This window comes from Corapipo altera, unplaced genomic scaffold (assembly GCF_003945725.1).
Source record: "Corapipo altera isolate COAL_440 unplaced genomic scaffold, ASM394572v1 62, whole genome shotgun sequence".
Lineage (NCBI taxonomy): Eukaryota > Metazoa > Chordata > Aves > Passeriformes > Pipridae > Corapipo > Corapipo altera.
The window spans coordinates 4683125-4711075 of NW_020884894.1; the positions used below are offsets into that span (position 1 = coordinate 4683125).

The 27951-nt window shown below is 52.3% G+C and overlaps 3 protein-coding genes and 1 long non-coding RNA gene across 6 annotated transcripts in view; 3 read left to right on the top strand and 1 right to left on the bottom strand.

Annotated features, from left to right (window-relative positions):
- Nucleotides 1-8094, top strand: part of GALNS (galactosamine (N-acetyl)-6-sulfatase) — a 43280-nt gene extending 35186 nt beyond the window's left edge. For all 3 annotated transcript variants that reach the window (XM_027646723.1, XM_027646725.1, XM_027646724.1), the window contains 2 exons: nt 4130-4247; nt 7512-8094. In XM_027646723.1, the coding sequence (XP_027502524.1) occupies nt 4130-4247; nt 7512-7598 (205 nt within the window). In that variant the 3' untranslated portion in view covers nt 7599-8094. The remainder of the gene's footprint in view (nt 1-4129; nt 4248-7511) is intronic.
- A 2071-nt stretch (nt 8095-10165) lies between these two features.
- LOC113948951 lies at nt 10166-12942 on the top strand. The gene is made up of 2 exons (XR_003528275.1): nt 10166-10906; nt 11666-12942. It is a non-coding gene; the product is annotated as an uncharacterized LOC113948951 (long non-coding RNA).
- Nucleotides 12943-16219: 3277 nt separating this feature from the next.
- APRT (adenine phosphoribosyltransferase) lies at nt 16220-20405 on the top strand. The gene is made up of 5 exons (XM_027646981.1): nt 16220-16318; nt 16837-16940; nt 18003-18136; nt 18996-19074; nt 19341-20405. Exons 1-5 carry the CDS (start codon nt 16239-16241, stop codon nt 19481-19483), a joined length of 540 nt encoding a protein of 179 aa, XP_027502782.1. The 5' UTR covers nt 16220-16238; the 3' UTR covers nt 19484-20405.
- Nucleotides 20406-22002: 1597 nt separating this feature from the next.
- Nucleotides 22003-26909, bottom strand: CDT1 (chromatin licensing and DNA replication factor 1). The gene is made up of 10 exons (XM_027647087.1): nt 26448-26909; nt 25802-25954; nt 25497-25714; nt 24998-25192; nt 24732-24877; nt 24381-24484; nt 23965-24153; nt 23078-23212; nt 22798-22999; nt 22003-22719 (listed from the first exon to the last, which is right to left on the bottom strand). Exons 1-10 carry the CDS (start codon nt 26808-26810, stop codon nt 22556-22558), a joined length of 1869 nt encoding a protein of 622 aa, XP_027502888.1. The 5' UTR covers nt 26811-26909; the 3' UTR covers nt 22003-22555.
- Between the last annotated feature and the right edge of the window lie 1042 nt (nt 26910-27951).

Consider the following 27951-nt stretch of genomic DNA (forward strand, 5'->3'; position numbering starts at 1 on the left):
TCCATGGGGCCAAGGCAAGAAAACCAATTCTCGTGGCCAAGGAAAGGGGATCTCCATGGGGCCAAGACAGGAAAATCAACCCCCATGGAATGAGGATCTCCACAGAGGCAAGAAAAGAAAACCAACCCCCATGGAATGGGCATCTCCATGGGATCAGGACAGGAAAACCAACACCCAGGGCACAGCATCTCAGTGGGTGACTCCAGCTTCAGGTGAAGTCCTGGTACCATCCTGCAGGCATTGCACTCCCCAGCCTCACAGGGAGACCTCTGGAAAAGGAAGACAATCCTTTTCCAGTGTTCATCAAGGCACCTGAAGATGATCCATGATGATGTCCCACTGTTGACTGACTCGGGGTCATCGCTGTTGTGTGTGGCACTACAAGGAAGACACCTGCAATCAGATCTGGTTTAAACTGGTGTCAACAGGTTGACCCATCTTAAGAGCACATTAAGGCCTACTGAGGTTTATAGGTTGGGGTATGACTTGGAGCATAATTTATCCATGTTTTTTAGCTTGAGGCAGCTTTGTCCTCATGTGAGAACTGTGGGTCCTTTATAGGGGCCGAGGCGTTTCCCTCGTGCTTTGGGGATTCATTCAGCCTGTGCTAAACACTGAAATAATCTAAAAGCGTGGAAGCTGCAGGGGAGAACAGTTCAAAACACTAGGAGCTGAGGTTAGGCCAAGATTTCCTGTCACTGCTGAGCCAGCTGGAAAAAAAAGAGTGTCCTGAACACGGGAATTAAAGCAAGAAGGTGAGGTTGAGAGAGATGATTCTGCCCCTCTGCTCCACTCTGTTGAGACCTCACCTGGAATGTTGTGGGATCCCCAGCACAGGAAGGACATGGATCTGTTGAAGCAAGTCCAAAGGAGGCCACCAAGATGTTCCAAGGGCTGGAGCTCCTTTGCTGTGAGAGGCTGAGAGCTAGGGATGTTTAGCCTGGAGAAGAGAAGGCTCTGGGAAGACCTGAGAGCCCCTTCCAGTGCATAAAGGTGCTCCAAGAGAGCTGGAGAGGGACTTTGGAAAAGGATCTGGAGTGACAGGACAAGGGGGAATGGCTTCCTGCTGCCAGAGGGCAGGGAAAGATGGGATATTGGGAAGGAATTCTTGGCTGTGAGAGTGGTGAGGCCCTGGCACAGGTTGCCTAAAGAAGCTGTGGCTGCCTCATCCCTGGAAGTGTCCACAGTCAGGTTAGACGGGACTTTGAGCAACCTGAGATAGTGGAAGGTGTCCCTTCCTATGGCAGGGGGTGGAACTGGGTGAGTTTTAAGGAATCTTTCAACCCAAACCATTCTGGGATTCTGTGATTTAAATGACTCAAGCTGACATTATTATTCTATGGCATTCCCATGTCTGAGGTTGCAGATGAGCATCAATGCTGTGGATAAATATAGGAGTTAAAGATTATAGCAAAAAAGACTTTTTTCATTGCAATAAGACTGGCATATTTGGAGCAAAAAGCAGCAGTCATGACAACACATTGTTTCTCTTTCCTCCAGAGCACAGCTGTGTTTTCCACTGCTCTGTCCACATTATGGCTAATTTGGAATCCTTCATCTGAAAAGCCATTTCTATGGATGAAATTGAGCACTTCAATATTTGCAAAGATGCTGTGGAGCTTAATTAGTTACTAGCAATATTTTATCTTACGGGTCCACTTTGAAAAGAATATTTTAAATGCTGGAGAGATGACACAAGGATGTGACAGAAATAAACACAAGTTACAGGAGCAGCAGGAGGAGGCATTAAAGGATTGGCTATCTAGAGTATCAAAGTCTAACGATTAAAGTATGTACTAATTCATATTAATCCTTAATATGAGCATCTTTATAAAGTGAGATTATCTCAGGTTTGGAAGAGCTTTCAAGTCCTGGTGCTATAGGTGTGTTGGAATCCTAAAACACTGAAACATACATGTCTCCTAAACTGATTCCAGCTCCAATTCCATCACTGGCATGTGTAGGCTGTACAATATTTCTGGATCCCTGATTGCGTCCCATTTCCAGCTCAGATGCCATGTGTGTCCCTGGAACTCGCCTGTTTTTACACACCCTCCTCCGAGTGTTTGTCTCCAGCCTTCCCTCTCCATGTGCAGGCCCTCCTGTCCTCTGTGTGTCAACCCAGCTTAGCTGTAAACCCTCTCTGCCTACTCTAAAATTGTGCTTTGATTTTTTTTTTTTTTTGCTGCTGGGCTGGAAATCCTGCACATTTGGAATTCAACCAAAAGGCTTCCAGATAAAATCACACCAGGCTGAAAGGCCACTGTGCCTTTGGGATGCAATGCTGGAATTGCTACCCTGAGTGTCCTCGTCAGGGTGTGAGTCAGAGATGGGCTTTAGCAGCTCCCCAACTTCTTTGGAGCAGTGCAGGAGTAACCTGGGAGAGCTTATGTGGGATGCATGGGGAGAAGAGCAAGGAAATTCAGTTTATAAGAGCATGTAGTGACAGGACAAGGGCGAATGACTTTACACTGACAGAGGGGAAATTTAAGTTGGGTATATGGAAGAAACTCCTTCCTGTGAGGGTGGTGAGGCCCTGGCACAGGTTGCCCAGAGAAACTGTGGCTGCCCCAAGTGTTCAAGGCCAGGTTGGACGGGGCTTGGAGCAACCTGGTCTAGTGGAAGGTGTCCCTGCCCATGGCAGGAGGTGGAACGAGATGAGCTTTGAGGTCCCTTCCAACCCAAGCCATTCCATGATTCCATGATCCTGTAAAATTCGAGAGCTTCTCAAGGATATTCTGAATTTCCATGTGGTCTGTCAGCTCGGCAATCTCTCTACCAGCTGGGTGTGAGAGCCACACTTTGCTCAAGCTTTTCATTTCGCATTCTCTTCCTTTTCATTTCCCATTCCCTTCCGGTTCTCTATCAGCAGAGCTCAGGCCCATCCCCACAATCAGCCTGTCTCTGGATGGCTGCCGAGCTGGGATATTTATAGGGTTTACTGGAAACTGTTGGCACATTGCTGGGCTTCGAATTGTGATTGTTTTGCAAAGAAGGAAATTAGCTGGAGTGTGGGGCTGCTGGCCAGCTTGGACTGCGAGCAGAGGGAGCCCGAGGTCAGGTCATTGTTTCTTTTATCTTCAGAAGCAATTTGCCGCTCTCTGTGTTTTTTTAAGTGACTCTTAATGTGATGGACAAAGTGAGATCATTGAGTAGGAATCCTCCATTTTAGAAATACTTGAGGTATTAGTGAAGTACACCCTGAACCACTTAAACAAGTACCTACTGGAGTAGTCGGGTGGATAAGAATCTGGTAATTTATAACCGTGTTTGAGGAGTGACAGATGGGTCCCAGCTTGGAATAATAAAGCTGTAATGGAAGAATGTAGATGGGGCAGAACCTCGGGATGTTGTGAAATGGAGGAGATATTCTTGTCTTGGACAAGTCCCTTCTATTCTTCTTCTCCATCTTCCTGTTCGTGTAATTTTAGTTCATTTCTTTGGTGATTGTGGAGTTTAACTGGCCGAGGGTTGTGTTTAAAACCCTTGGCTTGAGAACACTCTTGTAAAACCAAATATTGACATTCCCTCGGTTTCCCTACAATAAACATCTCCAAGTGAGGCAGGTGTTGCAGGAAAGCACTTAGAAGAGTGGGGGTTGAACGTTGGAGAGCAGGTTGACCTCTAGTGTGACATGCTGGAAGGATTACCTCTGCAAACTTCTGTCCAACCTGTCTGGCCACATGTTAGTCCTGTGTCTGGGAGGTCTCCCTTGGTAATCATTTAAGGGACAGCTTGGGGACAACCCCAGAAATGCCTTTCTTTGTACCTGCCACCTTTGCACTCCCCTCAGGACTCAACATGCACTCACAGCATTCTGAGGAGAATTCTGAGGAGGAAACATTTGGGGCCACTGGGACCAGTGGATTTGAAAACTGAGATGATCTGCCAGGAGCCAGGTGCTTTTCTGGGGAGGACCAGCACACCTGCCATCCGTGTGGCCCTAAGCAGAGCACCTGGACTCTGCCAGCTCAGGTGTTTCACTCCCCTGCAGACCTATGGGGAGTCGACAGTATGTTTACATATCCTTCTCCCTGGTGATGGCCCAGGAAGTCTTCTGGCCCAGCTTGGTGATGTGGACACTGAAATGATGCCCCACCAATAAGATCTGTATTTTTTCCCTTTCCAGTTTTGCCAGTGAGGAATATCAGCATGCCATGGAGCAGATAACTGGGATTGTCCAGCAGCACAAAGACACGCTGATGCCTGGGGAGCCACAGCTGAATGTGTGTGACAAGGCCATTATGGTGAGTGCTTAAAGCAGAAACACAGTGGGGAATCCTTAGCTGGAAATATGTATTGTAAAGCCTTCATGAAGTGTCACCTAATTCTGGGAAGGGGTGGAGAAGGGATGCTCACTCAGCTGTTTGTGGCTTCCTTCCTTAGAGACAGGGCAGGATCCACAACTGTAGATCCTTCTTCTCCTTCCTAATCGCCTTCTACAAATCTTAAAAATCATGGAATCAATGAAGCATGGAAGGGTTTGGGTTGGAAGGGACCTTAAAGCTCATCTTGTTCCACCCATCTTCCTTCCATGGGCAGAGACACCTTCCACTAGACCAGGTGACTCCAACCTGGCCTTGGACACTTCCAGGGATGGGGCAGCCACAGCTTCTCTGGGCAACCTGTGCCAGGGCCTCACCACCCTCACACAGAATAATTTCATCCCAATATGCCATCTAACCCTGCCCTCTTTGTTTTGAGTCCTCTGTGTCTGAGTGGTGGCACTGGGACAGTGCTTCTCTTTCAGTGATGTATCTTTGATCTTGTTCAGTCTCCTCCAATTCCACCCATGCCTGAATTTTCCAAGGTCTTTATGGCTTGAGACATGACAAAATGTTTTCAATTCTCTTCTCTGTTTCAAGTCTCATGTTGAAAAGTTACAGTTTGGCTTTCCTGTCAAACACAGCTTGGTTTGTTGAGAACCTGGGAAAGCAACTGGATAGTGTGGGGGAGGTAAAGTTGTCAGATGATGAGAGGCTGTGTAGTCTGAGGGAATGTGTCTGTGGGCTGACACAAAATAGTAACAGCAACATCTTTCTGATGCTGAAATAGTGTTCTGAAACAGTCAGAACCTGCTGCTTTGGGTCTGTCACCAAGAAAGAACAAAAGGTGGATTTGTGTCCCCTCAGTAACAAGGAAATGATCTTTCTTAGCCTTGTCCCATCTTTTAATTTTTGGCTGTTAAATTGGAAAAAGATTTGAAGCCCATTGTTTCTGTGCTGTTTTCTTTTCTTATTCAACTTTTCCCCTAATAAACACTGTTCTGTGCTCCCCTGGGACCTTTTGGATTCAGGAACTGTCCACAGAGCCTGGCAAAGGCATTTCTTCTGTGCTGCCTCCAAAACTGGTTCACAAATTTTAGGCCATAGGCAGAAAGTGGGCTGGGGAGGATCCCAATTCCAGGAGAAACTTTCAAATCCCAACAGGAAGCATTATGAGTTTTGTAATCTATGTACACTCCTTCCAGACTGATTGCGTGGTCACTAAACTAAAATATCAGGCACCAAATTGTTGCCTTTTGAGACCAGAAATTAAAAAAAAACAAATCTTTTTGGAGTAGTTGGTACATTGGGCCTGATATCTGTCTTTGGGGGATACTGGGAGATAAATATTGTTAACTAATACAATCTAATTTACTGTCTCCTAAATCCTGTCACCTATTTATTGGATATGGGTGTTTAATATCCTTTCTGGGACAGAGGAGAATTGTCTTTATTTACACATAAGCAAAGTGTGTGGAAGTGTTCAAGGAAGTGTTCAAGGCCATGAAGTGACAGGACAAGGAGGAATGGCTTCCCCCTGCCTTCTCTGTGAGAGTGGGGAGGCCCTGGCACAGGCTGCCCAGAGAAGCTGTGGCTGCCCCATCCCCAGAAGTGTTCAAGGCCCGGTTGGACGGGGCTTGGAGCAACCTGGGCTAGTGGAAGGTGTCCCTGCCCATGGCAGGGGGTGGAACGAGATGAGCTTTAAGGTCCCTTACAACCCAAGCCATTCCATGATTCCATGGCAGCAGAAGCATCATTTTGGAGCTCCTGCAGTCATGGGATTGATGGAAGAACAGCAGCACCAGCCCTCCGGAGCTGGGAGGTCTTTGCTGACCCATCTGTGGTGTGTCCCACCAGCAGTGTCCACGAAGCTCCCACAGAGCCAGCTCTGCTGTTTCTTCGTCCTGTGAAAGTGCATGTTCCATGCAGTGGAGCCATGCTGGCCTGACTTGCAGCACAGGTGGTGTCCCCAGGGCTCCCAGCACAGCTCCAGGAAAGCCTTGGACTGTGAGACTGAAACACACACCACTTATTGTTTGATATTTTTCAAAAGAACAAACATTTCATTTGTTCTTTTGGCTCTCCGTTCCTTCTGCAGAGTGGCCTAAAATTTCCAGCCGTGGTTGTGCATTTTAAAATGGAGAAACAGATTTAGAAACCAGCATTAATTGTTCTTAAAGCCTTTGGAGCCCTTGGTGCAGAGGTGCTTCCACCAGTTCCCTCTGTGTCTGCTCCTCTGCAGGGATAGCTGGTGTCTCACTGCCATCTGTTGTCAGTTCCATGGAATAAAATCCTGCTCCAGCATTTTTTTTTCTGGGGTTAAGCTTTTCGTTTCCTCTGTAGGAATTTACATCCAAGAAAACGTAAATATTTGAAGGATAAAAATAAACAAAATGAAAGGCAATAGTTCAGAGCTGAACTGGCCTTTGATATGTACAGACCTGAGAGAGGGAGGAACAGGGAATGAACACAAAAGATTTCTCAAGGCAGAATGGGAATTACAACCTGCCATTCACATGACCACTATCCCAAATTTTAAATGGCAAAATGCCAATTAAATAAAAAAAATTCATTTATCCAAATTCTTTCCTTTGTTGATCCCTTAGGAAGCTGAGGTTTGCAGTGGGTCTCCTTGCTGGTGTCCTTTCTCTGTTGTACACAGGCAGGTAGTTCAAGAAACATGGAAACAAGGGAGACAAATAGTTTTGTGTGGAAGAGGTGTCCCAGGAATGCCTTCTGCTCCATCTGCTCATGGATTCATCCATCAAAATGCTCATTAAAATACCAGCATTCTTATATCTCTCACACCCTTGGCCTTCTGCTGCTTTTTGCTTCCTCAACAAAGTGCCTGGATATCACAGTGCTAAGAATGGGAATTCTTCTGGACCCCAGGAAAATTGGGAATGTCACCAAAACCTCATGGTCTGGTTGCTCTGTGCTGCTACAAGAGAGAGAGGAGGGTCACAGAGTCCCAGCAAACTGGTCTGGGAGAGACCAGGAAAGATGCCAGAAGAGGGAATCATGTGCTGCAGAAGGATTTGTAGCCTTTCTTAAAACTTTTATTTGACTGGTGTTTGGAATGGGGAAGTTTATGAGCCCAGAAGCATCGGCTGCAAGAGGAGTTTCATTTTTCAAGCAGGACATAAAAGTGTCTTTGTGAGGATCAAAAAGGGCTGGTTGGGGTTAGAGCTTAGGAGACACTTGGTGTGAATCATCTTTCTGTCTATTTTTGTTTGTCTTTAACAGAATTGGTCCCCTCCAGGCTGTGAGAAGCTTGGGAAGTGCCTGAAAGCGCCTGAGTCTGATCCTAAGAAATGCTCTTGGCCTCACTGATCTCTGCATCCCTCCAGAGCTGCACAGAGAGCCCGGAGCAGCCGGACATCCAGCATGTCTGCTCATGTTGGCACTCCTGTTTACACAGGAAGGGTGTGATGTGTGTGTGAAATCATCACTTGTTCTTCCAAAAGGGCCAGTGTTTATATTCCTCATGCTCAGGGTTCAGCCTCCACTCCTCTCTTCTTCTGGTTGTTTCCCTAAATGGTAACCTCAGCAAAGACTGTTTCAGCTGTAAAAGCTCTCTGGACAATGACAACTCTGCCATCACCTCCAAAATGCCATGGATTCCCCTTGCTCCTTCCACCCTTGGATTCGCCTTGCTCCTTCCACCCAACCTGCTCTCCCAAATCTTTGCTCACTGGGATGCCCCAACAGCAGCCATAGGGATGGAGCAGGAAACTCAGAGCTGCCAGAAAGCCCTGCCCAAAGTGCCTGTGTTTTGTGTGCCTGTAACTTGTCGTTTTAACATTTGATTTCCATTGTGAACTCTGGATATCAAGTTGTTTTTCCTTTCTTCCCAAATTTGGGAGTTCTGGGTGCAGCTGCTGGGAGCAAACAAGGGCTTCCACCTGTTCCCAGCTAAGGGGTTGAATTTGGGGAGAATGCCCTGACTTTCTTGCATCTGTAGCTGCAAACATTCCCTAGGTTATGGTACAAGGAAATGTGAGGATAGCATTCAGGTAAGTATTGGATTAGGGTTACAGCAGCATTCCAGTGCCTAAAGGGGCTCCAAAAGAGGACTTTGGACAAGGGATGGAGTGACAGGACAAGAGGGAATGGCTTCCCACTGCCAGAGGGCAGGGTTAGATGAGATATTGGGAAGAAAAATCTTCCCCTTGAGGGTGGTGAGGCGTTGGCACAGATTTCCCAGAGAACCAGTGGCTGCCCCATCCCTGGAATTGTCCAAGGCCAGGTTGGATGGGGCTTGGAGCAACCTGGTCTAGTGGAAGGTGTGCCTGCCCATGGCAGGGGGTGAGATTGGATTATCTTTAAGGTCCCTTCAAACCCAAACCATTCCATGATTCTATTGCCTGATTGTTGGTATGCAGGACATTCATAGGGAACTGGGGGTCGGGTGATCATTTCAGAGGTTTTCTTAATTTCCAAAAATCCATGTCTAAATCTGATTTAAGTCGTGCTTCTCATCTCATAATCCAAGCCCAGCCAAGTGCAGGCTCAGAAATACCCGTTTACATCAGATGTTAACTCTTGACCCTGTTTCCAGTGCACGCTCTCCGAGGAATTCTCCTTGTGCAAACTTTCCACAGCCTGGGTGTAGCTCTTCTTTAAACAGAGTTCCTGGTGAGCGCGGGGCCTTCGCACGATTCCGTGGTGCAGATTCCTCGTCTGCCTTGAAGCCTGTTCCACACCCTTCCCTGTTGCTAATAAACGTGTCTTGAGCAAAACCAAGTTACTCTGGGGCTTCAGGGGAGTAGCTGGAAGGAACCCTGAGCATGTTTGGGTTCAGACTGAAGGAGGGGAAATTTAGGTCAGATATTAGGAAGAAATCCTTCTCTGTGAGGGTGGTTAGGCCCTGGCACAGGTTGCCCAGAGAAGCTGTGGCTGCTCCATCCCTGAAAGTGTCCAAAGCAAGATTGGACAGGGCTTGGAGGAACCTGATCTAATGGAATGTGTCCCTGCCCATGGCAGGGGGTGCCATGGGATGAGCTTTAAGTCCCTTCCCACACAAAGCATTCTGAAATTATATGTTTGCACCACCAGCAGGTCCACTTGACACCTCCATTGTTTCCCACAGTACACATGCCCTCTCTGTGTGATGTTGTGCTGCCTTGGGAAAAAAATCCAGGTGCTCTGTCCTTGGAAACAGCTCGACTTCCTTCCCAGGCAAAGCTGGGGCTGCTTGAGAACACTGCCTGTGCCAACTGCTGTGCTACCTGCTCCGGGCTTTCAGCTGCCTGTTCTTAACCTCCCTGTAATCCAAACGTTCCCATTCTCTCCGTTCCCATGGTTTATGCTACCTGTAATCCCCTCCACAGTAATTCCTAGTGTACATCTCCTGAAGCTGGATAATCCTATGAGATTGGCATAAGAACAGCACTTGAGTCAGCTCTTACTGTTCCACCTCTCAGAAATCCCAGCATTTCCTCCACCAGCAGAGTCTGTGCATCTGCAAGTGGCATTTGTTTATAGTCCACATTTCTTAGCTGCCTTATGATGTTCCTAATTGTCCTTCAAGTATATCATGGCATTTCCAGCTCATCCATAACATTCCTCCTTGTTTTGACATAGCCTGGATAGCTCAAGGCTTGGGAGATTCTGACCAGCCGGTTCCTCAGTGGCGCAAAGAGAGAGACTGGGAGGACCTGTGGGTCTGTCAGCACAGGACACCAGATAAAACCAGTAACTCCCATTTGCTGGGTCTGCTCCACCTCTGCTTTAGTGCTTCTTCGAGTCCAGAGATGGGAATGGAGCTGGGGAAGGGGCTGGAGCCAGGAGTGGCTGAGGGAGCTGGGGGGGCTCATCCTGGAGAAAAGGCTCAGGGGAGACCTTCTCACTTTTTCCAACTCCCTGACAGGAGGGTGGAGTGGGGGGGGTCAGGCTCTGCTCCCACGGATGCCAGGGAACAAGGGACAGGATGAGAGGAAACGACCTTAAGCTGTGCCAGGGGAGGTTCAGGTTGGATAGTAAGGAAATTTTTTGTGGAAAGGCTCAGAAAGCATTGGAACAGCCTGCCCAGGGCCGTGGTGGAGCCACCATCCCTCGTGTTCAAAAAACATGTGGATGTGGCACTTGAGGACATGGTGATGGCATTGGGCTGATGATTGGAATTGATGATCTTAAAGATCTTTTCCAACCTTAACAATGCTGTGATTCCACGATTCAATCACCCAGAATTCTCAGAGTCCTGCAGTTCACTATAAAGATCCCACCAGAGGAGGGAGTCCATCACTGCAACTCCCTGGAAATCCTCATAAGCCCTCAAATAGTTGTGAGGTAACAACACTTTGTGGGGTTTTGTGCTGCTTATGAGGAGTTCACATCATGGGATCAGAGCTGAGCACTTGCCTGGACATGTTCCTCGGTCCTTAGCAATTGAGAGCACACACTGTGAGTGTTCTGGGTGCCTGCTGCCCCTGTCCCCTCCCTGCTGCTTCCTCCTTTTCTCTCTCACAGCTCTCAGTTCTGAAGGTCCTGCTTTTCCCCTGGAACTTGCTTGGACAAGCCACCCTGCTCTAAGCAGCCACAGTGTTTATCCTTTCCCCCAGCACTCCAAGTCCTCATTCCTCACTGAAACAATCTCTCAGGACCCAGATACAGGAGGAAAACTTTGCACTAGAAAGCAAGTAAGTGAATTCACTTAGTGTGTGTTTATAGTAAATGGACACAAAACAGATAATAAATAATCAAAGCTTAATGTGACAAAGCTTCTGCTTTAAATTTAAATAAGAATAGTAGTGTTACAGCTGTTTATCAGGAATAATTTTAAATCAATTCCTCTCCCAAAGATGTACAGATTTAAAAGTTGTGAGATGAAGAACTAATGAAGGAAAACAATTTATCAGAAATGCATTCTATGATTTCACCTGTAAACCAGGGGAATAACACTTTGCTGGGGGAGAGTCTCACTCAGTCGTGGGACTGACTTGGCTTAAAAATAACTTGGTTTGTTTTCCCAGTATTATTTTTACCTTGGATCAATTTCCCAGCCCACAGAGCTGCTCAGGAGCAGTTTAGAGGCTGGAGGGGGACCAGGACCGGGGATGAGGATGGTGCCTGCAGCCTCCAAAATGCACTTTGGAGCAGGAAGTGGCCACATCTGCCCTTAATAATGATCCTGAGCCTCTGGTCTGAAGCTGCCCAGTTTGAGAACTGCCCATACTGGGCCAGGTCTGGTGGGGTTCACAGCCCACTCGGGGACCTGCAGCAGCCAAACTGGTCTGTTGGTGGCTTCTTTGCTCAAGCTACAAGACATAAATGCTAAAGGAATGATGATTTTTAATGCTGTGATGTTCCTTTCTTTATTATGCTAAATGCTAAAAGCTGAATATCTACTTGGGCTAAGAGTCCAAGGAATTTCTTCCTTGCCTTTAATTTCCAATTAGCTGAGCCTCTCGAGCCTCCCTGCTCTGCCCCTGAGGCTGTGTTATCATCCGACCCTCTGTGCGGAGAAGCTTCCGAAATGGATGGAACTAATAATCGTGGAAAAACTCCGGCTGCATTTACAGCCTCTGCCTGCAAAAGTGGAGCCTTGATTTCAAAGCCTGCGGCGACAAATGGATTATTTCGGTGGCAAATTAGTCTCTGGGGACCGACAATTTGGGGAGCTGAGCGCTGGAACTGGAAAGCAGCAGATCAATTCCGAACACTTGGAGCCAAGGTTAATGCCCTGCAAACTATTGAGTGCAGCGATGAAGGATAACGTGTCAAATGGGAAGCTTGGGAATATGGAATTAAAGGGAAAATGGGGAAGGTTGGAACAAGGAGAGTGAGCGAGACCCACAGATTTGTTAATAAAACCTGGGGACTGAGGTTTTGGGTGAGCGCTGAGGGTGACAGTGGGATTTGAATAAAAGAACTAGAACTAATATCTCTGGGAAGGAGGGTTTTGGACTTGGGACAGTAATGGAAGCTGGCAGTTCTCATACCTGCCACACTGAGCCTTTCCCGAACATCATGGACAGCTCCCAAAAATTCCTGATTTCACATAAAGAGGACAAGACGAGGATCTCCTGAAGGTTGGAGACCACTCTTCCCACTTTTATTTGAAATAACCACATGAAATCATTCCAGGAGCTGAACAAAGACCTTTGGAAGGTGAGAATTAAATGGAGTTTGGGGGGGGGAGGCAAGTTTGGGGGTGCTGGGGTGCTAGGAGGTGGTTTTTTGTCTGCAGAGTTTCCAGCAGCCTCCTGAGCACAGCCAGATGAGAAATCCCTCCCCAGGTATCCTGCTCTTGTCCTCAGCACTGGGAAACTTTACAAAAGAAACACACTTTTACTGTCTTAAGAGCTGCTTTGCTTGTCCAGCCTCCAAATAACTGTTTTGCAGTTAAAATGGCTTGTTTTCCATCTCTCTTTACAGTTATAATACTTGGAAATGGACTTTTCCTTTTGTTTTCTGATAGTATTGGATGGTTTTGTATGTTATCAGAGGGCAACACTGTGGTGCCCCTTGAATTAAACTGTCAGATTTTAAGAACAGTTGTAAGGGAAGGACTGAAATCCCATTTTAGGTTCTTTTTTCCTTTGGAAAATGGCTATTTTAAAAACCCAGACTCCATTTGCCTGTTTTCTTTATATCCCCTTCCACCATTCAAAGTTTTGTTGTTGCTCAAAGTCTAGTTGTGTTTATATAAATCCCAAATAAAGGTGGATCAGTAGCCAAAAGCTTGTGGTCTTTTAGGAGGGAGGAAAAACTCTGCCTTCCAGCTTCTGGAGAGAGGCAATCTGGCAGCATTCTGAGCCTTTGTCCCTCTTGGAGTCACTTAACACCCTTCTGGGTGATAGGAGCTTGGTAGCACAATTCCCATCTGAAAGGGAGAGCAGATAAAAGCCGGCAGCAAGGAATGTGTGCCAAATCCATTAGTTCTGGAGCAGACACAAAATCCAGGCTGGCCAGAGGAGGGAGAGGAGTTTTGTGCCTTCTCCAAGGGCCTGATGCCTTGGGCAGGAGGTGCTGGCTTGGGCTCCGTGGGAGGCAGAGCTGGATCGACACTTTCCCCTCTTTTAGGGGGCACAAAACCAGCTCCAATGCTTCTATCCCAATTGCAGGGATCTGGCTGGGGAGCTGCATTCTTCTGCTGTTGAAATAAGATATTTCAAATTTGTGCTTTTTTTTTTTTAATGGGTTTAAAGTGCATTTCCTCAGCTGAAACTGAAGCGAAACATTCCAGCAGATTTGCAAGGAAATTTCAGTTCTTGTTTCCCCTGGTGGAAGGGGTATGTTGAAATTTGGGGCATTTTGTTCCACTTCACACTGAAGCTTTAAAATCCTGAATGGAACAGAAACTTCCAGACTCAGCACAGCTCTTCTAATTGCCTGGTTAAGCAGATTAGAGCTAGTTCCCAAGCTTTTATATTCCCAGTTTCTGTGTTCCCTGGCTAATAACATCTCTCCTGTCAGGATCTCAAAACACTTTTAATTGTGCCTCTGTGTCCAAAAAATAGGCAAAACCAGCTACAGTATCCTGGGGGGTGGGTCCAGATCCCAGGTGGTGGTTCCTCTGCCAGGCACAGATCAGACCTGGATCTCTTGAGCCACAGCCGGATGTCGAGAGTCATCTCCAGAGTGATATTCCAGAGCCCTTTGACATCACATTTGGAAAGGGGTCCTAGGAAAGTTCTTTTTTCAGATGGAAATTGCAGTAGGAGTCAGCACTGTTGTTTGAAAGGTTGGACAATTACAGGGAAAACTGATTTTCTTGTGATGTTACAATCTGGACTGTGCCGGTAGGCACAGGTCATATCCTTTGGAATGGAGGGTAAATGAGGAGAAATTCTGACAGAGATTTCAGGAATGTTGTTTTTTAAACATGTGGCATGATTTCTGGCAGCTGAACCACTGGAAGTCTGACTTGGTATAACTTTTATGCCCTTCGTGGCAGAACTGATGATGACAGAGAGAGGAGAGATCCTCCGGCTGTGGGATGTGAAGGGAGCAGTGGGAGCACTCAGCAGCTTGTCCTGGTGGAAGCTGCTGGTTTCCCAGGGATTGGTTGGGATGAGGGGCCTGGGAACCTCACTCAGCCTCAAGGAAAATGTGGTGGAGTCTCCTGCTGGTAATGGGGATCCAAACAAGACAGGGGTGACATAGACCCCCGGTTACACTCCTCCACTAGTAAGGGGAGAAGCGGGGCTGCCTGGCAGGATGCAAAAGAGCCCTTTTCCCAGGAAATAAGCTCCTGTTTATTTCCGCAAGTAGGCAGATAAATTCCATCATCACTTCCATCTGCCAGGAAGAAGAGGAGTTGCTGGAATAGCTCATTGTCCTGTGTTGCAGTTGGTAAGGTCACAAGAGAAACCCATCCAGCTTATCCCAGGGAGTGAGGGTGTTGCAGAGCCCCTGTTCCATCGGAAAGCTTCGTGCTTCCTCTGTGTTTGCTTCACTGGAACAGCTGCCTGAGAGGATTTTTCTGGTGCCAAAGAGATAATCTGAGTTCAGGGAAAATCTTAGTCTGTGAGGGAATGGCTGTGAAGGGAGCACGGACTGTCTCTGGCAGCAGAGAACTTAACAGGAGTTGGGATTGTTCAGCCTGGGGAAGAGAAGGCTCAAGGAAAACTTAGAGCCCCTTCCAGTGCCTAAATGGGCTTCAAGAGAGTTGGAAAGAGACTTGGGACAAGGGCCTGGAGTGACAAAACAAAGGGGAATGACTTCCCACTGCCAGAGGGCAGGGTTAGATGGGATATTAGGAAGGTGTGTATTCCATGTGAGGGTGGTGAGGCCCTGGCACATGTTCCCTAAAGAAATTGTGGCTGCCCCATCTCTGAAAGTGTTCAAGGCCAGGTTGGACAGGGCTTGGAGTAACCTGCTCTAGTGGAAGGCATCTCTGCCCATGGCAGGGGGTGTCTGGGGAGTGTGGGGTGCAGGTTTCCCCATCACAGCTCTCGGCAGCAAACCCTGAGCTTGGCCAGGGGTGTTGCAGGCTCAAACTGCTTCTGCTTTCTGCAGTGAACTGTGCCCAGATGGATTTGGACCAGATCCAAGGCTTATTTGCCAATGTAAGAGGAGATCTGTCCTCATTCAGTGGATTTTGCATGCCCAAACAACAGCCACCATCGGGAGACGGGAGATGGGAGCTGTGAGATCTCCCTGACCCACCCCAGGAGTCAGTGACACCAGAAGCTGTTGCTCCAGGACCCAGGGCTGTGTTATCACCCCCGTGGGTGTCATCCCAACCAACGGTTTTAACAAACACAGAATACGATTCCAAGAGGTCACACGAGGTGAGAGCAACAGAAAAGCAGCAAATAGTGAAGTCCTGTGGAGCTTGCTGTCGCTGCAAGGCAGGGCAGAGAGAGGGAGGCTGGAAGTGTGACCCCTGGGCATGGGGGTCCTTTCCAAAGCGCACTAGGGACAAGGCAGGGTCCCAGGGCTCTGTGTCCTGGGGAAATACTGCTCCACACCATGCAGGTACCTGAGCACTCTTCAGAGGGAGACTGGGGCTCCATGGGTGTTGGGGCTCCATGACCAAAAGTGACAGTTTTGTGTACCTGTACTCAGGCTGCTGGAGCTCCATGCACTTGGGGGTCAGGGCTCCATGCTCTGGGGTACCAGACCTCCATGTACTGGGGCAACCGATGCTCGATATGCTCCAGGGTACCAGAGTGTTTTGTGCACTGGGGAATCGGGGCTCCATAGCCCAAAGTCCCAGAGCTCAATGCACCAGGGGGTTGGGGCTCCGTACCCCAGGCTGCCGGAGCTCCATGCACTGAGGGGACTGATGCTCCACGGCCCCGGGGTACCGGAGCTCCACGCACCCATGGGGCTGATGCTCCACGGTCCCGGGGTACCGGAGCTCCACGCACCCATGGTGCTGATGCTCCACGACCCCGGGGTACCGCCGCTCCCCGCCCCGGGCTGCCCGTGCCACGCTCTCCCGGCGCCGAGCCCGCCCCCGCCGCCTCTGCCCCGCCCGCCCGTGCCGGGGCCGCGGCGGCTGCGCACGGCGGGGCCGCCATGAGCGACGAGCGGCTGCGGCGAGTCCGCGACCGCGTCCGGCCCTTCCCGGACTTCCCCGTGCCCGGCGTGCTGTTCCGGTGGGGCGGGATGGGATGGGATGGGATGGGATGGGAGAGGATGAGGATGGAGACGGAACCGGGGATGGGAATGGGGCCAGACCAGGGGTGGGACCAGGGATGGGGGTGGAGACGGGGAGTGGGATGGGGATGGGACTGGGACTGGGACTGGGGAATGGGATCGGGATGGGAATGGGACCGGGACCGGACTGGGACCGAGATCAGAACCAGGGCCGGGGATGGGGCCGGAACCAAAACTGGGGCCGAGCCCGGAGATGGGACCAGGGCCGGAGATGGGAATAGGATTGGGACTGGGGATGGAGCCAGGACCTGGAAAGGAACAAGGACAGGGCATGGGAATGGGACCGGGGATGGAGCCGGGCCGGGGACGGAGCCGGGCCGGGGACTCGCTGCCGGCTCCTCTCTCCAGTGCCCATCCCTGCAACCGGCAGTACCAGGACCCTTCCCTGCGCTCCGGAGCTCAGTGGAGCCTGAGCAGCCCCCGGAGGTCACTCACTCCCTCCCCTCCTTCATTGCAGCGATATCAGCCCCTTGCTGAAGGATCCTGTGGCATTCAGGACTTTGATTGATCTTCTGGAGGATCATGTGAGGGCATCATTCCCCAAAATTGACTTCATTGTGGGTAAGTGTTGGTTAAACATGCCTGAGGCCAGGGCAGAGCAGCATGTCCCAGGTGGGAAGCATGGGGTGACCCATCTGGAATTCTGTGGCCCCCGGACATGAGAATCACCTGAACATTGGCCTCTGTCATGTGGTAACACCAGGACAGGTTATACCCTTAACCTCATCCTGTAATTTCCTGAAATACTGGTTTGGATGTTGAAGGTGCCATCTGATGATACTTCAGTGCCAGTTTCATAGTTTGTTGCTTCCATTGTTAAAAAAGAGGGAATACAGAAAGCCTGCCACGCCTAGTCCCTGTTCCAGGCAGACCCTGTTCCAGCTTGTTTTCCTTCTCAGAAGCCTTCTCAGGCCAACACAAACAGCCTTTGAGGCAATGATAAGACCTTGCAGCACACCTGGGAAAGTGCTGAGGAAGGCAGAGCTTGGGCTGGGCGATAGCCCAAGGGTCAGGGAGCACAGACCAGACCTGGGCCAGGTGTCTTGTGATAAGTGAAGTCTGTGCCCAGAGGTGCAAAGTCTCTGATTGTGTGGCCAAACTGATACTGAGGCTCTGCTGAGCTTATCTCTAAGGAAAAGAGCCAGAAGGGAGGGAAATGTGCTGATGGGGCTCCCTGTGGAGCCCTGGAGCCCCTCAGCAGCACATCTGGGCAAGCACAGGAGTGTGGTGTGTTTTCAACCCTCAGAAGGGACTGTAAGAGCAAATTGCTTCTAGAAAGCCCTTTGAATGGGAGGATAAAATGGAGGTATGCAAAGACCCTCCCCCAGTCAAATGGCTCCAATCTGAGCAAATGGGACAAGAGGAAGCAGCCTCAAGGGAGGTTTAGGTTGGATATCAGGGAAAATTTCTTCACTGAAAGGGTGGTCAGGTATTGAAATGGGCTGCCTAGGGCAGCTGTGGAGTCACCATGCCTGGAAGTGTTCAAGAAACATGTGGATGTGGCACCTGGGGACATGGTTAGTGGTGGCCTTGGCCAGGCTGGGGGAACGATTGAATCTGATGGTCTCAGAGGCCTTTTCCAACCCAAACAATTCCATGATTCCTGTGCTCTGCTCCCCCTAGGCCTGGATTCCCGTGGATTCCTCATTGGGACTCCTCTGGCCCAGAGGCTGGGGATTGGCTTTGTGCCCATACGGAAAAAGGGGAAACTTCCTGGTCCCACCGAGTCCGTGTCCTATGCCCTGGAATATGGCAAGGTAACGCCCGGGAAGGGCAGGGGAGTCTGGGGCAGGGCTGGGGGTGTCAGCGAGGGGATGGGTGATAAAACTAGCGGGGTGGACCCAAACTGAGTTTCTGATGCCATGGACAGTCTGCCCAACCTTCAGGAATGGCTCTGAGCTGCTCCGTCCCTGAGCCACAGACACATGGTTTCGTGCCACCGAGTGGTTTTTGATGCTGTGCTGTGATTTTTTTGGCGGGTTGGTGCTAAGACTTGATGCTAAATCGCTTTCTTTGGCTTGAATTCAGGGGCATGACCACGGAGAGTGTTTCCCACTCTGCCAGTAAGTGCTCTCAGTGCCTTCCTGCATGGCTTCCCAAGTCCTGCTCCATAACCCCATGGCTACTCCGCATTCAGAGCTGAGCTTTGAGCCTAATAATGTGCAACCGCCACTAGTAACTAACGGCAGCAGAACCCCCAAACCCAGGCCTTACCATGGGGACCGTTTGGGCCAACCCCTGCCTGGGACAAGCTCAGCTGACACAGGACGTGCTGGTGCTGCTTTGGATCTGGCTTAGGCAGAGCTCTCCAGTGCATTACAGGAGATTTTCCTCACTGGAGAACTGCTCTGGGATAAAATTCCACAATAACTCACATGATGAATGTCCAGGATCTTGACGTGCCAGAGGGTTGGCCTAGCAATCCCCTCCCTGCTCTGTGTTTCCATGGCGCTCCCCTGTAGCTGGAATATGAGTTCTTTGGGATTTTTGGTGCTGCGTGTTTAGGTTGATCCTGCTGAGGACTTGTCTCTGTTCTACCATGTGTGGAACCAGCAGCTGATGAAGAGCTTCCCTCTAAGGCCAGACTGAAATGAAGCTGCTCTTTCCACCCTGCAGGCCGAACTGGAAATCCAGACTGATGCTGTTGAACCGGGACAGAAAGTGGTTATAGTGGATGATTTGCTGGCAACTGGAGGTGAGAGAAGCTCGTGTGACCCATGTGCCCATGTGTGTTCATAGAATCATGGAAGGGTTTGGGTTGGAAGAGAGCTTAAAGCTCATCTCATTCCACCCCCTGCCATGGACAGGGACACCTTCCACTAGACCAGGTTGCTCCAACCTGGCCTTGAAAACTTCCAGGGGCATCCACAACCTCTCTGGGCAGCCTGTTGTCAGCAGCAGGAGTGGCTGTGGGGTTAGAAGCTGCTCCTGGAGTGAGTATGTTTCTCTCCCCCTCCACAGGTACCATGTGTGCAGCCTGTGAGCTGCTGAAGAGGCTGAAGGCTGAAATCCTGGAGTGCCTGGTGGTCATAGAGTTAAAACCCCTGAAAGGGTTGGAGAAGCTCAATTCCATCCCTTTCTACTCACTGCTGCAGTATGACTGAGGAGGAGCGGGGAGGAGGAAACACTGGGAACAAATTTGGGGCTTTATCCAGTAATTCTGAGTCACAAGGGGGTGGGCAGGGGGGAAACACACATTTTGATCACGACCAGATGCTATTCAGTCCTAAATCCTATTTCTTTTCCAAGCAGTGTGGTGAGTGTAATGAGCCCTTTTGGAGTTCATCCTTTTGGGAAGAAGGAACAGCCTGATTGATTGGGAGGGGATGGAGACCAAGATGCAGCGTTTTAGGAGAGCAAAGTGACAATGCTACTGTAGAGCAGGAGAGCTCTGGCAGGGCACCAGCATTCACTGGAGGTTGAGCTGTGCCTGTCAGCCTCCAAGGAACATGCTAAAAATTTGCCAAAGGAACACAGGAAACAGGCAAAAAATGGTTATTTCTCTCAGGGATAAATCCTGGGGGATGGTCTGGTTGCTCTGTGCTGTTGCTCACACCAGGAGAAGTTGTGCTTGTCAAGGGGAACTAAGTGCCTGCTGTGTCCTTAAATCAGGATGTTGCTGGTGTAGATGAGCTCAATCACCATGTTTTTCTTCCCTGGAGACCACAGGCAGCTCTTGTTCAGCACAAAATCCCAATTTTCTGCACCATACCCGACTCCCTGTGTTGATTTCCCTCTGCTGTGGTGTCTTGTCAGGATGTTGAAAGGCTAATCCCAGTTCAGAACCTGCTCTTGGTAGTAGTTTGGTGTCAGATAAGGCCACAGCAAAGGTGTTCAGTGGACTCAGGTGTGTGATGGATGATGGGGTTTGGAGATGCCTCCTCCAGCACAGTTCAGTGTGGTCACAGCTAAAACTTGTTGTGCCAAAACTTCCACATGCCTGAAAACATCAGGAACTGTCTCTGTCCCAGCAGGGACTGGACTCACGGGTAAAATAAACACTGATTTATTTTTATGTTTTCTAAACTGTCTCAGAGCTGTTCTTGCAGTAGCTGAAGCTGTTAATGACCCTTGTGAGCATCTTCCTCCAAACCCAGGTGATCAGTTCAGCAAGGCTGTGGTGTGAGCTCCCAACGCTTGGAAGGAGTTTTTTCCAGGGAGTTCAGGTACCTTTTCTCTAGACCTTGCACAACCTCTGGCTGGAGGGGGGCAGACCAAGCCCCTCCAGCTCAGCTCCCCTTTTTCCATCCAGTGCATGGGGCCACCTCACACCCAGCCCTTAACACTTGTAAGGACTATTCCAGCTATTTTTATCCCCATTTCCTGAAAAGCCACTTCAGTGCTGCTCAGTTTACGCTGAGAACCACCGTTCCCTTGGGATCAACCTATCCCAGGGCACTTCTTTCACAGCCAGCCCTTGTGGGGAGCCAAGGGAGGCAGCACCTCACATACTTGGCACAAGGAGAGGGTCCATGCTGCGGGGGAGAGAAGGGAAAAGTCAGTTCCACCCCAGAGAGCCATGGAAAGCAGCTGCGTGCCGGGGAAGCAGCGTCAGCCCTGCCAGTGCCAGCACTGGCTGCACACGGGGCCAGGAGGTGACATCAGGGAACGTAGGGACAGTGCCTTTGGGTTGCCAGCAGCCCCTGATGTCATTTGCTTGGAGAGACAAGGCTGTGCAGAGGTGGCTTCCAGGTGGGAGAAGAGGAGCAGAACGGGAGCTTGCTCTGAGCTCTCCTGGGGTACACAGGTGGCTGCCAGGCTGCTGAATCCAGCTCCTCTACAATCCAGCTCCTCTCAGTCCAGCTCCTGAAATCCAGCTTCTTTCCACCATGGTGAGGTCCTTGAGCATGGCTGATAGCCCAGCCTACCACAAAGGCCCCCAGCTTCACACCCAAGAGCCCCCCAACCTTGCACCCCAGCCCTGTGTATCTCTCCAGTTCCTGGGCTGGGTTTAAACCCTCCTCCTCCCTGGAAACTGGGCAACCTCCTGCCAGCAGTGCCTGCCAACTGGGCTGCACACAGCAAGCAGGGGCCTGGAGGAAGACAAAGAGGAGGAAGGTCTGCCTGCTCCCTTGGGAAGAAGTGCTGTAGGATCTTTGATGCTGCCTGACTTCAACCTGGTACTTCAGGTGGGGAATCTGGCCAGGACTAGCATAGGATGAAGGGATGAAGGAGAGTCACCTTTCTCTGCAAGTCCTTGATGGCTCCTGCTCCAACCAGCCCAGTTTGGCTCGGGAAGCAGTGTGAGGTGTGTCTGACGTGGCACTGGGCAGCTCCCACCTCCTCCCCTGCACCCACACTGTCCTGACCCGGGCACTGCGCCAGCCCAGCACCTCTGAGCAATCCTCACCCTCTTTGTCCCTCTTCCCAAGCAACTTCAGCCGAGTGGCCTGGTCTTTCCCCTGGGAAAAAGCCCCCCCTGCACACCCCAGCCCTGCCTGCTCCCATCCCTGCAGGAGCTGCTCCCCCGTCCCCATTTACAAAAGCTGCTTTCAGCTCCCTGCAAACCCACGCTCACTTTTTCCAGTAAGTCTTTCTCCAGGAGCTGGATGAGGACCCAGCCCTTCCCGGTGCCAATTGCCATGGAGAACCACGAGACAGGCAGCTCACGGAGGAAGAGTGCTGGGTTAACACAAGTCAGCTATATTTAAAACATTTAATACAAATATGTTTTGACAAGTCCTGTAGTTGTTTCCAGTGACGGCTGGAAGATGCATTTTCCCTCCCTTAAAAACAGAACAAGGCCCAAAGCTCCAAGAATGTCGATTTGTGACTTTCTCTCTCACTCCTTCCTGCCTGTCACCCTCTCACCTCACCCTGCTCCGTCCTGCCTTCACCCCAGTTCATGGAAGAGACCTCAAAAATTAGATCTTCAGGAGAAACATCCTGCATTAAAACTTCAGTAGAACACAGGAAAGCCAAGAAGAGGTTCCTCAGCTCGTTTTCATCGCTTGCATTGTCACCCCAGGATGTAGGATTGCTTGAGGATTAGGGGACCTACAGCCCTCATGGGTCCCACCCCAGGATCCCTTAAATAAAAAATTAAGGCATTTTGCCCTTCCTCAGACACCCCTGAGGATAAGCCTCCCATCAGCCCACACCAGAACCCAGAGTGCAGTCGGGATTTGCTACATTTAGAGGAGATTGCACAGGGCAAACCTCGATCCCTAGGGGGCTCAGAGGGCTTCTGCCTCCTTTGCCGCCTTGGTGAGCCTCTCAGTGATGAGGCCAAGGTCCTTCTCTTTGTCCAGCTTGATGTAGGTGTCTGTCCTGATGGCGTGGATGCCCACCCAGTCGGGCAGGAGCTCCGCGAAGAGCCGCAGGTGCTTCTCCATCTCAGCTGCGAACAAGGAACAGGGCGTCAGAACTTGCCTCCCCAGCCCCTTCCCCCTGCAGAGACCCGCCCCTGAATTCCTACCAGGTGCCATCAGCTCATCGTAGCTGTCGCCCAGGCGGGCACAAACCACCTCCATGGGCAGCGCCTGCTTCTTCTCAGCCACAAAGACGCTGCGCAGGACTCGGGCCATGGCCGGCAGCCGGCCCAGCATGGCCACGCGCTCCTCCTGCTGCATGTCCCGCGTCATCAGCACCTGCAGCTTCCGCGCCTCCTTCGCCCGGATCTGGGGAGTGGAGGAGATGGGGTGAGGCCCAGGTAGCACCCCCAGCACCCACCTTTCATCCAGGACAGAATTACTCACCCTGTCGAGCAGCGCCTGGGACACCCCTTTGAGAGCGCTGGCAGTGCTGGCAGGGGACGGTGCTTTGGAAAGCACCGGTTCCCCCGCACCGGCTTCGGCTGTTCTTAAGGCCAGGTTGGCAAGAGCTTTTTCCATCTGCTCATGTGGAAGAAGGAGGAGGAGTTGGATTACAGCTCAGGCTGGAGGAAGGAGAAGTTTCCCCTCTGCTGCCCCTGCCGTCACCCTTCAGCCCAGCAATCCCAACCCAGCGCTCCCAGCTCATCCCTGTCTGCACAGAGGAGTTTGAGGGGCTTCATAGAATCATGGAATGGTTTGGAAGAGATCTTAAGCCCATCTTGTTCTACCTCCTGCCATGGGTAAGGACACCTTCCACATCCCCGGTTGCTCCAAGCTCCATCCAACCCGGCCTTGGACATTTCCAGGGATGGGGCAGCCACAGCTTCTCTGGGCAACTTGTGCCAGGGCCTCCCCACCCTCCTAGGGAAGAATTTCTTCTCAATATTCTATCTAACCCTGTCCTATGGCAGTGGGGAGCCATTCCCCCTTGTCCTGGCACTCCAGGCCTTGTCCAAAGTCCCTCTCCAGCTCTCCTGCAACCCCTTTAGGCACTGGAAGGGGCTCTAAGGTCTCCCCAGAGCCTTCATTTGTCCAGGCTGAACACCCCCAGCTCTCCCAGCCTGTCTCCAGAGCAGAGGAGCTCTAGCCCTTGGATCATCTCTCCCAGCATCGACACCAGTCCTGCACCACAATCTGCAGCACCACCAGCCAGGTTTGTGTCCCACCTGCCTCAGGTCCTGTGGCTCTGGAACAATCCCTCCCAACCCCTGTCCGGTCACATCTTCTTAGAGAGATGGCACAGACAGAGCCAGACCCCAGCCCTGACTCACCTTGGGGCTCAGCATCCCCCGAGCTGTGCTCAGCACCTCCTGGGCCGTGCTCAGCCTGTCCTCCTGCGGCGGCCGCGGCAGCTCCACGGGGCTGATGTCCGGCACCTCATCCACATTGAAACGGGGATGCCAGCGGGTCAGCTTCTCCTCTGGCACCTCCAGGGGAGGGCTGAGAGCAGCCAGGAATGCCTGGAGAGGAGCAAGAGCTGTGTCGTGGCACCAGGTATGGGGAAGTTGGCTGTTGCCCTGCGCTCCCAGCATGGCTTGGCCAACACATGGAGGGAACTCAGAGCCCACCCACACCTGCTGCAAGAACATCCCATGGGAACCAGCCACGTCCTTCAGCCTGTCCTTTAGTTGTCCTAGATAGTGACAACCCCAGGGCCCCAAAGCAGGGGGTGCCAGGTGCCCCTCACCTTGTGGTGCTGCTTGACGATGTTCACCAGGTTCCGACGGAATTCCTTCCTGCGCTCCAGCAACCGCGATGCCGACAGGTGAGGGCGACCATCCACCTTCTCCTCTGCAAGGAGGAACACGAGCATCACCCACAGCACCTCCCCAAACCTTGGGAAGGATGGGATCAGAGTCCCACCATAGGGCTGAGTCACTGCCACAATCACTGCCCTGCAAAAGCGTTTCCCATTTTCAACATGCTCAGGCCTGCAGATGATTATTTAATGGACCAAGCAGAGCATCTCTATGGATTCAGAGATCTTAGCCGGGACTGAGCACACTCCAGCTCTTGGACACCCCAAAACCATATGTACCTTCTCCCACCACTGGCTCCAGCGTGAGCTGGTACTCTGACTTCTTCCTGCCATCACCAAACGTGGGGATGTTCTTCTCCTGGCGCAGATGGTACGAGGTGGGATAAACGGCCTTGATCTGCCCCACATGACGCTCCTCAAACTGCCTGCAACAGCATCCCGAGAGGTTGGGGACCCCAACAGTCATCAGCCCTGACAGCTTCAGCTGGGACCCCAAAACGGACTGCTGGGACCCCAAAAGAGGCTGCCCAGCGCTGCCGACTTACCTGCGCATCATGTCCTGCACCCCCTGCTTGACCTTGGCGAAGGTGATGGTCTCGGCGCGGTTGAAGAGCATCCCGGCGATGGTGTCCAAGCTGCGGAACATCTCTGCCAGCACCTTGAACTTGTAGGGCAGCGTGAGCCCTGGGGGCAGGTCCTGAGCAAGGGTGTGGAACCGCTGGTATGCTGGGGGCTTCTCTCTGAAGAAAGAAAGAAGGTTCTAGATAGACATTGGCCAGGATGGGGGTCCTGCTGCTGACCCCAGATAGTGGGACCCACCTCCCATTCCCATTCCAAAACCCTTCTCTCAGCAACCTGTGCCAGCATCAGGGTCACATCACCTGGAAACAGTGACATCCCAATGCTCAGGGTAGCTTGGGCCACGCTCAGAATCCCCACACCCCCTCATGGGGTGGGAGGACACCCACAAAACCACTGTGGGGCTGTGGCAACTGCTGGGACACCTTGATTTTCCCTCAAAATCACTCCCTGGCTGCTCCTCACCCGGCCTCTGCCGCAGGAGCTGCTGCTCCAGTGTCCCTGGATGGCCGTGCTCCTGGTGTGGCTTCACTTTCCGCTTTCCTCTGCCGGATCCGCAGCTCCAGCTGCCGCACTCGCTCCAGGCGGCCCCGCAGGTCTGTGCTGGTCCCACTGGGCACAGATGGCAGCTGGGCCAGCTCCTTCATCCTCTGCAGGCGGCCCCGCAGCTTGGCCACATCCTCCTGGGTAGGGAGGGGACACGGGGTCACAGCAGGTCACAGCACCAAATCCACCCCCAACGGGAGCAAAGAGCCGGGATCACCCCGTACCCGCTGCAGGCGCCGGGCTGTCCCCGGGGGGGCTGTGCCAGGCTGTGTCCCCGTGTCCTGCTGTGAGCTGGGGGTGGTCGGGAGGGGCACTGCCAGGTCCTGCGAGGAGGGTGTCAGGGGTTGAGCAGTGGCCAGCAGAGAGAGGTTGGTGGCCTGCAAGAGACAGAGGAGAGTTAGAGGCTGCCCAGGGAAACCACCCATCCAGACCCCTTCCCCGGTGCCCCCCAAAAGTCCTGCACTGGGGGGGTAGCCATAGGGGTTTCTGCACTAGGGACAGGGGCAAGTAGGGGGGAAGGGTCTGCATCAAGAGAAGGAGGGCAAGTTCTGGGAGTCCTGCACTTGGTACAGGGGGCAAGACAGGATAAGGGGGGAGTCTCCATCAGGAGAATGGGGGGCAAACTCTGAGGGTCCTGCACGAGGGGCAGGGAGCAAGCCTGGGGTTGGGAACAGGGAGAGATCTGCACCAAGAGAAGGGGCAGGAGGTTTGGGGGTCCTGCACTAGGAAAAGGGGTCAAACACGTGGTGGGGCCTGCTGATTTACAGTTCCTCACCCACCCACTCCCCTCCTCCCCTTATCCTCGCCCATCTCCATTTTATAGCCGCGTCCCGGAGGAAGCGGCCATCGCCGATCCCCCCATCTCCCTACCGCGTCCGGAGACCCCGGTTCCGCATCCCGGGGTGGCTCCAGCCTCTTCCGCGCCGACTTCCCGTTCGGTTCCCCGAACCGGGCTCCGACTGGCGACTCCGCTTCCATGTCCCGGCGGCTCCTCTTCCTGCCCGCCAGCCCCCGCACGGCCGGGGAGTCCCCGCGGGCCGGAGTGCGCGGTGACCGGAGCAGCGGCGGCGGGCAGGCATTGAGCCCCGCCGGGGCACCACCATCCTCCTCCTCCCGGGGCACCGAAGCACCGGCGAGGGCGGCCTTGAGCCGGTGGCCGCCGCCGCGCTTGGCCGGGACTCCGGTGGCCGCTTTTGTCTGGCCGAAAAAGTTGGTGATGCGGAGCTGGGCCATGGCGGCGCCCCTGGTGCCGGGTCCCGATGCCGATCCCGGTGCCGGGTCCCGGTGCCGGTCCCGGGGACACGCGGGTTCGGTCCCGCGCGCGGTTCTCGTTTGGCGGGAGCCCGCGCGCCGAAGCCCCGCCCACCGGGGCGGCCGGTAGCGGTCACGTGGGACGGAATTGGCGCCACTGGGCTCTTAAAGGCGCCGCGTCTCTCGGAGCGGGGCCGCACGTGGGGCCCGAGCGGCCTGCGCGGCTGCGAGGGCGGCCGGGACAGCTCCGGGGGAGCGGGGTCCGACATTCCCGGTGCCGCAGCGTCCGAGTCGGGAGCCGGCTAATGTACCAAGGGCAGAGATGGAGATTGTCCATTCCCACTGGTGCGGGGGACTGCAAGCTGAGGGGACCCTCAGCGGGGAGAGAGTGGGGCAAAAGCAGGGCAATAACATCTGGAATGTTGGTCACTCCTCATCTGCTTTCCTCAGTGTGCATGGGGCCAAGCCTTGCCTGGCTTCTGTTACGAACTCCATGGTGGCATGAGGTCCCTCTAGGGACCAGCCATGGAAATGAGGGGCTCTGGAGGCACCCGCAGCATCCCCCTGCCATCATCCCCGTCCCCACGCTGTGGCTGTGTGCTGTTGGCAGTACCCAGGGGTGGGAGCAGGCTCTGGCCCATCATCCACTGCCTGCCTGGGCACTCAGGCTGTGCCCACAGCACATTACGGAACCGCAGTGTCTCCAGCATCTCCCTTAAAACCTGAGCAAGGCCGGATTTGGCTGAGCAAGGCAGGGCTCTGGGGTGCCATTCCCAGTGCCCATTTACTTCCAGAACCTCTATTCCCATCCTGGCTGCGGGTGCTCACGGTTGGGTTGGGAGCTGGATTGGCATGCACCACCCTTTCCTGGATCTGTTCTGCGTGGGGGGATGCACTGGAGGGTTGCAATGGTAATTCCCATATCCAGGTCTCACAGACACAGTGAACTTCACCTCTTGGCAACTACAAGTGTTTAATTAACACAACTGGATCCCTCCAGGTCTCAGAAATGAGGATGGATGCTCAGGGTAGTTTGGACAGCCACAGCCCACCCCAGCTCCCACGAGAGGCTGTTCCTGCCAAACCCATGGACACATGCATTTGGGGGCCCTCAACCCCATCC